Raw genomic sequence first — 14,109 nt, 5'->3', positions numbered from 1 at the left:
ATACATTGAGACACAAACTGGATGTGGCGTGGGCAGGAGGACGTCCCTGTGTCCATCCCACCTTGTGTTCACAAGCAGTTTAGGAGGTCATTAGTGGAAAGCAATGGCCCTGATCCACTGTGGTTCCCAGCCATGCTGAGACTGGTATGATCAGGCACATGAGGTCCACCCCATGCAGGATGCATCCTCCAAGCCATTGGTGTGGCCTCTAAGCTGTACTGACCCCTGCAAGCAGCAAGAAAGGCAGAGGATGTGTGATGTGGCTGAGCTTCTGCAAGCAGCAAGCACCAGCCTGGCTTGGGAGGGCTCATAGACAGTGTGGTTCAGACCAGCTTCAGTGGCACTGGTTTACACCAGCTGGGCAAACTGGTGGTCCAACAATGTGTACGACACCATGATGAAAAACCCCCATTTCACCCGAGCGATTCAAGAACTGCCCCAACGCACACAGAAACATCTCACTGAAGCACAGACTTCTCTTTAACCAGGTCCACACTCTTCTTAAAGTCAAAAGGACTTATTGTGCTTAAAATCATGCATTTGCCTGAAGTACCTAGTTGATTCTAAGCTTCTATATCCAGAAGTAGAAAGTGGAAACATTATTCCTGGGTGAGCATCAGACACCCATTGGCAGATACATTTCAAAATTATCTAAGCAATCAAACTATTGTTAACAGAATATGTCCAACTCTAACAGACCCCTCTGAAAATCTACAGTAAAAACGTACTATGTATGAATATGGATACCCACACACACACACTATGTGCATGCCTCGTGTATACAAAACAGCAGAGCAGAAATACTCCAAACATAGATTAAGAATACATGTGGGAAGATTCTAACTGTGGTTTTAATAAGCAGCAAACTGCTGGAGCTACCTGCTTATTAGCCAGCACTGGACCAGGCTGCCCAGGGAGGTGGTGGAGTCATCACCCTTGCAGGGATTAGAAAGACATGTAGATGTGGTGCTTATGGACATGGTTTAGTGCTGGGCTAACAGTTGGACTTAATAATCTTAAAGGTCCTTTCCAACCTAGACAATTCTATGATTATTACCCTTGAAAAGTAGCATGAAAATAATATTTTAACCTTTAATCTGTAACATGGTCTTTGCTAATAAAATTATCCCAGAGTCATTCAAGCGTATAGCTGGTGTCAACTACTTGATATGCAGAGTAATTTAAATGCCACTAACATATAGTAAAGAAATACCCAGCTAATGTCGGTTAGTTTCAATGCCAGTTCTTATGCTGGTGCAGCCACACAATGAACACAGTCGAGCCCTATGATTCCTCTTCAAAACCTGCCCTTCTACAAGAAAATCATCCAATCCACTGCTCTACTAACCACCCCTTTGCAAGGCCACTGTCATTCTACTCCCTGTGTTGGGAGTGCTGAAACAAGTTCTGTCACACGTGCTGAACCTTTGCAATTGCAAAACACTGTGCATTTGTTGTACTACAAGCAGAACAGGTCCCACTGACAACACTTGGAAGTATCATGGAAAGATGGTAACAGAGACTTGGGAATTGTGGAGGACTTGGCACACTTCTCCAGCATTAACCAAACCATGCTAATAATCCTACTACATCTTCCTAAAGCAAAAGTCACCTTGATGAGACAAACACTTCTATTTCTATTTCAATCCAGCTTCATGCCTCCTGCTACCAGAACTGAACTCACTGATAGTTTATCTGACTTGCTGTTGGTGAACAGCTCATGGAAGTCAACAGAAAGACTCATTTCCATTGGGTTTTAAATTTCCCAATATTCCCAATCAAACAGCGAATGCCAGGAGAGATCTCTCTCAAAAGAACACATTTTCTCCTCCTAATTAGTGACATACAAGCAATAATCAATATAAAGAACATATAAACAGAGACCAAAAAATGGAAGGTACTGGAGATCAAAAAACTCATTTGCCAAAAGTGTCTTTCACTACCTGCAGAATAAGGCTCCTGCTTCTCACTGTGAATGAACTCTTTCCTTTCGTATTTGGCTCTGATCCATTGTTCCCGCAGCAGTCTGGAAAGAAAAGAAATACAGAGAAAAGGAAACATGGTCCAAAATACACCCAAGAAGAAACCAGAATCATTAATTCTTCAATCAGAACACGAGTATGATTTAAAAGGCTTCAAAACATTGCACTGTACAGTCTGGAGTCAAGGGTTTCTCTTGTTTCCTGTTGGACAACAACAAATCCATTCCTTGTACATCTGATTTTATTGGAATGTAATTTAACAAAATTTACAGGTTTAGCAGAATAGCCCATTTCCACCCATCCGACCAGTCTCTGTGCAAAATTCCCTCAGTATATGAACTGTTTTAAACCTATTTTCCTCAAACTACTTTCTTCAGCAAATGGGATCAGTTAATGAAAAACCCAACAAACTGCACACAAAATTAAAACCTTTGCCCTGAAGCTATAAATATGGAAGAGAACCTGGCTATGCCTTGTGTGATGCACATACCTAATTGTCTTTTGGCAGTCAAAGCTGCAGAGATATTGTCTCCTTGTCATGCAGGGACAGCTATTAAAAAACACTGTGATGTGTCAGGTTAAAATTGTATAATGATGAGGGGAAGCCCATCCCAAGGATAGGTGACACTTGTGACACAGTGAACACGGAGCTCACTGCAGGTTGAACACCTCCCAAGCTAGGAACAACCGGAATTCAAGTGAGAGGTGACCTCTTCAAAATGAAATGGACATGGAACAGTCATCCCAGGCCCTAGCCAACCTTTTGAAAGGAAGTGGGGTGTGAAAAGTGAAAAAGCCTCAAAAAGACCAGGAGTAAGGGTGGGTAAGGATGCAACAGCTGAGCCCTATGGAACACAGGACCCAAACACCAGAGAGTGAAGAGAACTCCCTTTGGCAGAGCTCTTCCAAACTCATAGCCGGTACTGCTAGGTCTAAGAAAGAAATCCATGAAACATGCCTATTACAAAGTCCTTTACTTTTCAGGTTGAAAATTATATGAATGATTGATATACCAAGACCTTAACTTCCAAAAAAGGCAAAAATACCCCAAAGATGCCAAACACTTTTTTGCTATTTTATTTTAGCATGCAACTAATGCTTTTAGTGCTGGAACTAATAAAGAGGTTTAGATCTAGGATATGCTAGAAATTGCTTCAGACCATTTTTAACTGCACTTAGTTCTTAATTGCCCTAGAACCTTAAATAGCCCAAGCAGGCAGTAATCACATGCAGAAATAAAGGCATGTGTCATCCCAGCTTCACAGCCAACGGTTTGAAGTGGCCTACACTGATGACAGTAAAAGATCCCCCAAGCATTGGGTGTATTCTGTAAAAGCCATCACACTTCAACACATCTACTTCTCTGCCAATGAAAAACGTTGATATGCCTAATTACATTTTTTTTCTGAGTATGCAAATTTAATGCTATCTTTTCAGCAGACACGTTCCAGAAATGCTCGAAGAAGACATCCATACCAACATTCCTCATGAAAATTTATCTACAGGTACAGCAAACACATTCATTAAATCTGCAAGACGCTACTGAACAAGAACCATGGCTGTAATCAGTTTCCTGGCAGTACAGAAGGAAATAATTACATCCCTTTTGTCCTACCCCTAATTTCATCTCATTGGTTGGGGCACCAGCCTTCTCCCACAAGGCTCAGGGTGCACCATAGCTCCCCTGCACGCAAAACTCAACTGTGAGCTTCTGCTGTTACAGAAATAATACACCAACTCTGCCTTTCCCCCTTCTGTTCCTGTTTTCATGACTGATCTTTAGTTGTCACACACACATCTGCAAGTTTGACTGCGAACTTTGAAGACGAACACCCATCTCCCTTCTGCTGTTACCCTGTGCTATGCTCTGGCTTGGGTACCACCAACATTCAGTTCACTGTAGGAGGTTCAGATGTGTTTTGTACACATATCAGCTCCTTCTGGATCTGATATCCACAACACAGTAGCCTTCAAATGTGGAAGACTGATGACCCAAAAGGTAGCACATAATTACCTGTTTCTAGACTTCTGCAACTCATCAACAAAGCTACCAAAAATTAACCATAAAGTGAGCATAAATACTTAGATTTGTTGCCTTATCTTGCAAGTTTTCCAGCCTGGCTGCTGCAGACACCTTGTTATTATTGCAGCTGAACATGGACTTCAACAAGATGATTAGGGATTTAACTAGAAGGCAGAAAATTCACACCACCCTCGACTCCAGCTGACTTTGGTGGATTCAGCCGGAGCTGCAGCTGTTCTGAGGCTCTGAGAGCCAGCCTTCCAGTAAAACGCTTAAATATAGCATAAATTAAGGTGCATGTGCAGCAGTGGGAAAACATTCTTGCTCTATAACACAGACAGTACAACAGACACATTCTGCTGGTCTCACGCCTTACAGAACACCACTCGGCACTGACTGATTTCCTGCGATGCTCTCAACAGTGTTAGTTTGGCAGCTCCACAACTTTTGTGCAAGTGAGGGCAAACTGGGCAGCCCTGAGGCACCTTGCCCAAAGGGGTACCCTGGGAAGCTGCTCTCAATAACCTCTCCCAGCAACGAGTGGCTCTGAAGGCAACTTCCATGGCAGACAGGAGTCCAGCTGTGCCAGTTTCCCAGCTCACATGTTCTTCCTTTTCCCTTATCACAGAATCACAGAATCCCAAGGGTTGGAAGGGACCTCAGAAGATCATCTAGTCCAACCCCACTGCAAGAGCAGGGTAACCTAGAGTACATCACACAGGAACTTGTCCAGGCAGGCCTCGAATATCTCCAACGTAGGAGACTCCACAACCCCCCTGGGTAACCTGTTCCAATGTTCTGTCACTCTTACAGTAAAGAAGTTCTTCCTGATGTTAACGTGGAACCTCCTGTGCTCCAGTTTACACCCATTGCCCCTTGTCCTAACACTGGATATCACTGAAAAAAGCCTAGCTCCATCATCCTGACACCCACCCTTTACATATTTGTAAACACTGATGAGGTCACCCCTCAGTCTCCTCCAAGCTAAAGAGACCCAGCTCCCTCAGCCTCTCCTCATCAGGGAGGTGTTCCACTCCCTTCATCATCTTTGTGGCTCTGCACTGGACTCTTTCAAGCAATTCCCTGTCCTTCTTGAACTGAGGGGAAGACCAAAGCTCTTTAAGCAGTAATTTCCCCAAAACCAATACAGACCAAGAGCAGCCCACAGTTAGGACAACGCGGTTGTAAGGCCAGTAGCTGCAGCTTTGGCTCCAGTGGTTATTTATAGAAAGCAGAACAACTCCCGCAATAGAAACTGAAACAAAAGCCCAATGAGGATGGTGAGAAGTCCACAATCTCTCTACAATGCAACAGAGAAGTTCAACAGGGACTTGACCACTCTCACTCTCATGGACTGGAGGCAATCTGGCCATAAATGCTGCTTTAGAACCTGGCATTAAATCCTGGTTTCACTGACACAGCTTGGATGAATTTAAACACGAGCAGGAATTCACCCTGGTGTCATGGGATCTGAGAGCAACTGAAGGGCAGGGACCATCCAGAAGTCCCTGAAGCCATAGAGGCCTCTCCACTGTTTTCAGTGGACTTCAGACCTGATCTCCATTTCAATTTAAGTCTGCCTTCAGGGGCCTTTTAAACATTGGTTGCTGTGTTTTAGTTGAAATGTATTTTTACTGAGGTGAATACGTAGGTAAATAATGCGGAGTGGACATCACATGCCTAATACAGCACAATCCATCCAATTTCCCCCTTTGATTTCAACAGAAGTTCTGTGAACAAAAAGGACTGTAGCAACAGCCTCATGGTACTTTATTGCCTATCTGGTGATGGGATAATGTAGCAAATAGACCATCATTCCTTTTTGTTAGAAAAATGTAAGTGCATCATTCCTAAACTGCAGAAACGCACAGCTTTTGGGATCAATTCCAAAAGCTTTAACAGCCCACCTAAAGTCTGGCAGGCTGTTGGTTACAGGGAATGTGCCTTTTTTTGGCAATTAGAAAGGAAAGGTCTTCTGGAATTATCAAGATAAAAACCTGTGAACGAAAGAAATAAAATAAAGAAGAAAATAAAACCCAAAGCCAAGCCACAAACACCACCAAAACACAAAACCCTAAGGAAAAAAAGACACATTTCAAATAGAATACAGGAAAATATGCGTCCTGAATAGAATAGGACTGGGCTGCACTGAGGAAGCGGCAGGTCCAGAGGCAGACGAACACCTCCAACACTAATAGCACTTGTTTGCTTGCCTGGCCACCTGCATGAAAACAAATGCTCTTTGTCAAAGGGCCAGTGAGGAAGGTTTCACAAGCAGCCAGCAGAGTGGTTTTATCTCAGTCCCACATACTCAAAGCCTTTCACTTACAGCAAACAGCACCACGGGAAAAGCTGCTGAAGCAGTTTAATATCAGACTGTGGCTGCATGGTCCCATTGTGCTCTGTGGAGGAGTCCTGGCCAGCCAAATTTATAGTCTCCAATTTATTGCTACAAAGACCCTCGGCTGGGCTGGCTTTTCTAGGACACACTACGGTGCACACATCACATACATTACATGGCTGCTAAGGCTTTTTGGAGACATATGACAGACAAGAAGCCCCAGCCGGAGGTGAAAGTGGCTCAAAAGACATCAACCACCATCTGCTACACCCTCTGACTGCATCTCTGTGAGCCACCATCAAGTACAACAAAGACAAAAGAAACAAATATCATCCAGGAACACCATTTCCAAAACACAGATTTGTAGCTTCTGGAATTTGTCAGAGGTTTTTCCAGCAAAAAAAAAACCCAAAACAACAATCTGCTTTCCACAGGCAGCTCCGTGGATGCAGCTGTGCCAAGTTTCTGTCAAATAACCCTTTTAATGAAATTTTAAGTCCGAGTCCAAATTTTTGCTCACCCTGCAAGGAGAGCCACTGCGGTGTCAACTAAAAGCCTGACTAGCTTCACACTCTGCCTCTGCATCTTTTCCTATCTGGCAAGTCCTCCCTGTGAGGACTTGCTTTTAAATGGCATTGAGGAGGCATGAGGCAGCTGGGAGGCTTCTTCCAGGCACTCTGTGCATCACCCCAGCTTGCAGAGCCCCAGCAGGGATGTGCCATCCGCTCCCCAAGACCAGTGGCCAACAGCAAGCTTCTGGAGGAGAGGAAAAGACAAGGGGTTTGGCTATCAAGGCATAAAAGTCTTGCATTATGGATTTGAAGAAGTTGGAGCTGAATTTGAGTATGCAAAATCGTAACATGCTCAATTGAAATGCTAACTGGTTCCTTTTCGTGTCTGGTTGTTTTACCTGCACGGTCCAGTTCACCACAACGCTGCTTTTCAAAATGATTAAACACCGATTAAAAGTGTGTAGGAAACATCCTGTGTCGGTACTATTTAAGCTTGTAACAATTTCCTTTGGAAATTAAAGGAATCAATATGAGTTAACAGGCTTATGAGCTAACAACAAAGAGAAAATGAACGACAGGCAGAGAAGACTCCAGGGGTTGCGAGTGCAGGAGCATCTCAGGCACTCTGCTGACACAGGGTGATGCTCAGGCAGAGGCTGCCCCGAGGCCAAGTGCTCAGTTTGAGCCACCTCCACTTCAGAACTGATAAGTGGTCACTCTGAGAGGCCACCCTGCAGCACCGCGAGCTTTACATCCAAGCCATCAGGCACTGTTGAAAGCCATGGACATAAATTTTGAACACCCTTCTTAATAAGCAGGAGCCTGAGCAAAACACCTTTATCCCCTTAGACACTAAGCATTAATGACGTTTACCTATAAAGTACCAGTAAAATGAGATGACTGAGGAAGAGGAGGCAACAAGTTTGTGTCCTTGACCATATTATGCCCTGTGCACGGGAGGGGTGGGAGCCAAACTGACCTTCAGACACCAGACTTAGGTGGTGGGCTTGGTAGCTCCTCTACCAAGTGAGCCGAAGTTTAAATGATAAAGAGAGAAAAAAGCCAAGAATTTATCAAGTAATTTTCTCTCCACACATTTTAATCATACACTAATACAATGAACCACTTCTGATAATAACTGTTCTTCAGATGACTATACAGATGACTCCTCAAGTTGTGAGCCACACTGGGATACATCATCTCTCTGATATCTCATTCCAAATAAGACAACCACCCGGTACAACTCATACCATTTCATTCTGCCCCATTTTTCCTACTAAGGTTCTCAGATGTACTGGCAGTCAGTATATGTAAGTGTTCTGCATAAGGAGCAGATGTAGCTCCCACTTATCCAAGCACAGAGAGAGGAACTGAGCAATGCACTGTAGCTCTCAGGCAGCTCTGCAGGATGATGCTCTGTGCTCCCAAATCAAGCAAAAAGGCAACAGAAAATGATGTTAAGCATTGGGCAGGGACATGGATGTACTCCCAGCACTAGAAAAGCTCAGTAAGAGCTTGTCTCCATCTTCTTCTGTCAGCTTTCAGCCAAGCATACAGCTGAACAAAGCCTTTTTCCTTTCCTTTTACTCAAAGGCAATGCTACCCCTGTTGCTCACTGGTGACTCAAAACTCAACCATGTGCCTGCAGTGTACCTATCTCAGAAAAGGCTGTTTCACAGCTCTCAGCCTGCTGTTGTGGCATACAAAGCTGGGCTGTGACCACTCGTGACCATCCAGAAAGGGTCTGTGTGGTTTAAATTCCTCACCCAAAGCTCTTGTGGCCAACCCTGCAGGAACATCCCAGATTCTGGGATTCATTTCAGCCTCAGGGACTCCCCAGTGGTACAGAAGTTGGCTGCTCTGCTCACTGCTCCTGATGCATGGACCCAATTGCTGGCAGGCAGAAGATGAGAGAAGAGGACAGAAGGGGATTTTTCTTTTTGGTTGGGTGGTTTATTTGAGTGTGCACAGCTGGTAAATTTTCCCTGGGCAATTTCTGAGCACCCCTCCAACTTCTCTAACCTTTGCCAAGTGTCTGACAGAGCCAGGAAGCCGCAATGGGGTTTCTGGAGGATGCAGAAGCCAGATGCAGCAGGCAAACACCATGTATTTCCCAAGGAGTCAAACACAACATCGTAGGCAAGAAGAGAAAAGGACAAGCTGGCACCACAGCACTTCTCTCTTGCTCTGAACTTTACAACTCTTCAAGCAACCACAGAAGAGCAATTCCAGAAGTAGCATTATAAAATTAAGATTTAAATGAACAAGCAGCCTGTCCTTATTCCAGCTTGTATGTTAGCATCCTGCCACACCAAGTCTGAGGGCAGCTGGCACAAAGCCTGCCCAGCCATTGCAGCCAGCCAGCATGGGTTTTGTAATGAGAAGCATCAAAACCTCTTGATGCTGCAGAATGTGGATCGGCACACATAGGCACGGTGCCAGCACGGGATGGAGGTGTCATCCATGGCGATGCTACCCAGGGCTGTGAGCTTGGAACATCTCATGCTATTGCAATGACTGGACTACAGCAAGGCAGGGAGAAAGCTAAATATATACCACTTTAAAAAGCAGCACTCCCCTGCTCTTGTTTAGCATGCATCTGTTGAAAGGCACAGAGAGGCTCTAACTACAGAAAGAAAAATACAACCTAGCACACCATCCTTGAAACATTTCCAACATGCAAATACCCACAGCTGCTTATACTGCGGCACTGTCAGAAGGAGATCTGCTACTGCAAGGGGGTCACACCTATCCCTGCTGCTACTGCAGAGACCCAGCAGTGCTGGGCTGGAGAACACCTACATGAGCAGAGCTCCAGGCTCAGTTCAGGAATCAGGGCACCTGTATTGTAAATTGGCCCTGTGCAAAATAGAATCATAGAACGGTTTGGGTTGGAAAGGATCTTCAGATCACCTAGTCCCAACTCCCCTTCCATGGGCAGCGACACCTCCCACTATACCATAGGCACAAACTGGGAGCACAAAAGGGCCAGAAACTGGTCTTCCAGCCACTTGGAGGAAGACTAGCCTTGCCTCATCCTCCCAATCAATCAGTCTTACAATAAATCACAAAAAAGAAGCAACAAAACAGAACAACAAAACCCCTTAACCCTCCTGTTCCCGTTTCTCATAGGTTATAAGCCCAGCCATGTGCCTCTCCTTTGGGTGTCAGGAAAGACTGTGAATAGAGCGGCTGCCCCAGCACAGCCCCTGTGTGCTTGCAGACAGCTCTTACAGGGCTGCAGCTGGAGCTCAGCCACCACCTGGCAAAGCTCCCCAGAGTGCAACTGCACCGCAGGATGGAGGGAGGAAATATCCTAGCAGCAAAGCCTGAGCTGCAGTATCAAAAGCTTGCAGAAGCCAAACCAGCCAAGCACAGAACCAGCCACAGACATTCCTGCCAGCCTGAGAACAGAAGGAATGAAACGCTTGTGGTCGCTAAGCTGCCTGAGCCATAAGGAGAGTTTTCAGTATCCTTCAGCCTGACCAACACAAGAAGAGTTGGGTGCAATCTGCACCCAGATCGCAAGACACCCAAGCTGCAGAGGGACCTGCCCCACTTCCAGCTGGACTCCAACAGCACAGGGGATGGACCATGGAAAAGAACTTCAGAGCAGACAAATTCAAGTCTGCTAGAATTGTGTTTCTCCTACCAATGACAACTAGGTGAACAATCCTGCTTCTGCATCCTGAACATCACAAGTACATGTAAGCCTCAGAACAGTACAGCCAACTGTTGGGATTTTGGAGTTCAGAGATACAAATGTGGTACTGGATCCTCTCAGGATCATGACAGTTCACAAGAGCTGCCTGTTCAACACAGATGGCATCTGCCTCCCACCTGCTGGCAGAGCCACAACTTTTCCTCCTGTCTGGATAGCATGGAGAGCTCGGTGTGCCCATCTTCATTGTGTCAAAGAGACACTAAGGAGACGGCAAAGGAAGCAAGCATGAAAAATGCTCTACCAAAAGACTTTTTGTTTCAGCCTAACTCCGTGGAGAAGCAAGAGAGAAATCAGTGATTTTCCTTTTGTCAATCCATTTTAGGAAGTACAATCTATTTCCACAGCAAGATGCAAGAAGCAGTTGATGCACAGGGATGAAGTCACTAGATCCATCTGCAAGGGGCACCGCAGACATCATAGAACTCTGGCCACCAAATCCTGCAGTAATAGGATACATCTGTCCTTGGGCTGGTCTGCTGGTCAGGGGAGAAAGAGGCAGGATATTGTGCATGGAGATGGATGGGTCAACATCGTGCCCAGAGTACGAAGAAAAGTAGGAAGCCTGGCCTGTGTGAGGTGGAAGAACAGCAATCCTGTTGGAGTGTGGACAGGCAAGGGCAGGCAGATTTTGTTCTTGACTGTCACAAAGGGAGTCCCTTCAACTCCTCCAGCATTTGAGGCATTATTATTCCATAATAACTCCTTATTAAACCACAGCCCTGACCTTTCAGATCCTCACCCACACAAGCACTTCCGAGTCCTGAGGAAATCCCACATGAAGCATCTTCCTCACATTCCCTAAACCAGGACCAGGGGTGATGGCTGAAGACCAGTTCAAGGTGGGAGTAGAACCTGAAAGGCCCCAACCATTCAAGATGGTCAAACATATGCAAGCCTTGGAGAGACAGGGTTAAAAACAAACAACGAAGTCTTTGCTGAAGCTGTTTTTCTGCAATTAATGAAAAAACCCCAAACCAACAAAACAATGGCTCTGCCACCTTCAGTTACATTCGCACCATCTCCTCCCCTAGACCTGCAGGATCACTCTGTCTGGAAGCACCTTCCGGATGGCTTCTCCTTGGGATATCTCCCACAACAGCCGAGGTGTTCCAGCAATAGGAAAGGTAAGAGGCTGGGGATTTTATCCTGGAAAGAAATAATCCTAGCAAGAGGATCACAACACAATCAAGAGTGTGCCCATCCACAACACACGGTGGCTTTGCCAATCCCCAAATCATTTCTGTACTTGTTGGAATTGTGAAAGCTGCTGTCAGAAGCCATTTTAGATCAAAACCAAGATTTGGGAACACTGCACAAATGGATATGCTTTCTTATTGTCAGGCAAGGCAGTGCCTCTCACTCCTGGGCCTTCCCAGATTTAGCATTTGAGCATCATCAAATGAGGGGTAACAGATGCAGCACTAAGATACTTCACAGACACAAGAGGTCTCCTCTTTCACCTTTACTATAAAAGGCTTTTTGTGTGATGTAGGAAGACAATAACTCTTCTTAATGGATATTACAAGAAGATTAAAAAACAAAGTCACTTTGAGTATGAGCATATGTACTTGTGAACACTTTGTCCCACATATGGTATGATTTCAGGTTTGGGGAACACCGCAGAGCCTTCCTACCCAAACATTGACATCTCATGCATGGAGCCCCATGAACCCTCCCCGTACTTCTGTTCTGGGCACCCCTTACAACGCTTGAATACATCATCCAGCTGCTCAGAGCCTTGCACACCATTTTCACACACCACCATGCAACCAAATCACACTTCCCTCATCAACAAGAGACACGCAGCTAAAGCACCAATATTGGGAGGATCTGAACAACCAGCACTCACCAGTTTGCTAATATTGAAACTATACCCTCCAGACCCTCTGTAAAGAATGGTTTCACAAAGACAGAAAACCCCCTTGGTACTCTGCAGGACTGGATCCTAAAAACCAGCTTCAGTTCACCCTGTATGGTACAGCATGTTATAGCCACCTAACCCTCTCGGTCTACAAAGTCGACACCAGCTTACTAGTGGTTTACTCTATGTTGTATGGGAGACAATATCTTTTCACTTGTTTTCATGGAGAGATTATTTGACATTTAGGCAAAAACAGAAAATCCACCACCTTGTAAATAAACCCCAGCGTTTTTGCATTACAAGTAACCCAGCATCTCAAATAGCTGATAAGCAAGCTCTGTTTTGATGCAGAAGGGCTATTTGAAAAGGTAGAGGAAATCAATGGGTAGAAACTGGTGTGTTTTTTGTAGCCTTAGAAACTTGGAAGAGTCTGGGGAACAGACAAACTATTGACTTCCCAGCATCGTCTCAACCGTACTTATTAAATAAGGTCCCACACGTCGTATAAACTCTACCACATGCGTGCAGAAGAAAAAAAGATTTTCAGGCCTTTTATAAATGAAACCTCCTCTGCGGCTTAAAAAAAAACATATGATGCTAAAACTAAAATATTACAGAGGCTGCAGCTGCACAAACAAATAAATGCTGTTTACCAGCAGAGGTATTTACTTACTGACAGTCAAGAAACGTTGGTTTATAATAAAACGGTGGCATTTTAGATTCATATTTTGCCTTTGCTACATTGTTCCCATTCGCAGCCATAAACTGTAAAAAGAAAAAAGCAGAAAGAATTAAAAAATGTTAACAGTATTTTCCTTTGTCCTCTTTTGCTGCTACACAGTAATAAAATTGTTGGGATGGAGCCTCTGTTCCCTTACTAAGAGGTTTCCCCAGGACTGTACACAGAAGGGATGCTGTAAAGACTGTGCCTGCAAATCAGGGCTCAGAAATGAATGTTGATTATTATTGCCAGGTCTCACAGCTTAATATGATGCTGAGGACAGCTCCATGTCCCAGTCACACGTGCACAATGCCCCCTGGTCTCCACAGGAGCAGAAGGCAGCACACGGTGGCATTTCCCACTTGCAGGCATAGGAATGAGATTACTCCCAGGGAATCCAGCACAGAAATTAGGTAACCAGAAGGCAAAACCTGACACTGACTTCAAGTCCCTGTATGTTACGGTTCCAGAGAGGTAACAGCCTCTGACAATACACCTTTTGTTTTGGATCACATCACTTGTTCCAAGAGGATAACTTTATTTTCCCAAAGCCGTGCCAGCAAGCTCAGGGGTTTGAAGCATCTAATACATAAACAAACAAACAAACACACATCCTATCTGCCCTGACAGCCCTCCTTCCTTTCTGATCTCGGATATGAAAGTCTAGTTGAGAACTCTGCAAACAAACCCACATATTCCCCTATTCATAAATTTTATGTAATGAAAGTCACTTTGTAAGTGTAAAAAAAAAGCCCATTATTTTCCAGGCAGACATTCTAAATACGCTTTGTCTTGTATTAAATGCCAAGCATACAAGCATAACAAGCAGCAAAGTGCTTTTTTTCCCCTCTCCTAAACATTTTTCCCCATTATTTTAATGGTTTTGAGCTTCTCAAGTTTACATATTCAATCTGTTCTAAAAAGGAAATCAGGGAAGGGAAAACC

General features: G+C 44.7%; 1 protein-coding gene across 2 annotated transcripts in view; it reads right to left on the bottom strand.

Annotated features, from left to right (window-relative positions):
* The window catches only part of ADAP1 (ArfGAP with dual PH domains 1), a 58,978-nt gene that overhangs the window by 33,674 nt on the left and 11,195 nt on the right, over positions 1-14,109 (bottom strand). For both annotated transcript variants that reach the window (XM_034065401.1, XM_034065402.1), the window contains exons 3-4: positions 13,117-13,208; positions 1,944-2,026 (exon numbers count right to left, since the gene is read on the bottom strand). In XM_034065401.1, coding sequence (XP_033921292.1) covers positions 1,944-2,026; positions 13,117-13,208 — 175 coding nt within the window. The remainder of the gene's footprint in view (positions 1-1,943; positions 2,027-13,116; positions 13,209-14,109) is intronic.

The sequence above is a fragment of the Melopsittacus undulatus genome, chromosome 8, assembly GCF_012275295.1.
Source record: "Melopsittacus undulatus isolate bMelUnd1 chromosome 8, bMelUnd1.mat.Z, whole genome shotgun sequence".
NCBI classification, from domain to species: Eukaryota; Metazoa; Chordata; class Aves; order Psittaciformes; family Psittaculidae; genus Melopsittacus; species Melopsittacus undulatus.
This window is presented reverse-complemented; position numbering and strand designations above follow the sequence as displayed.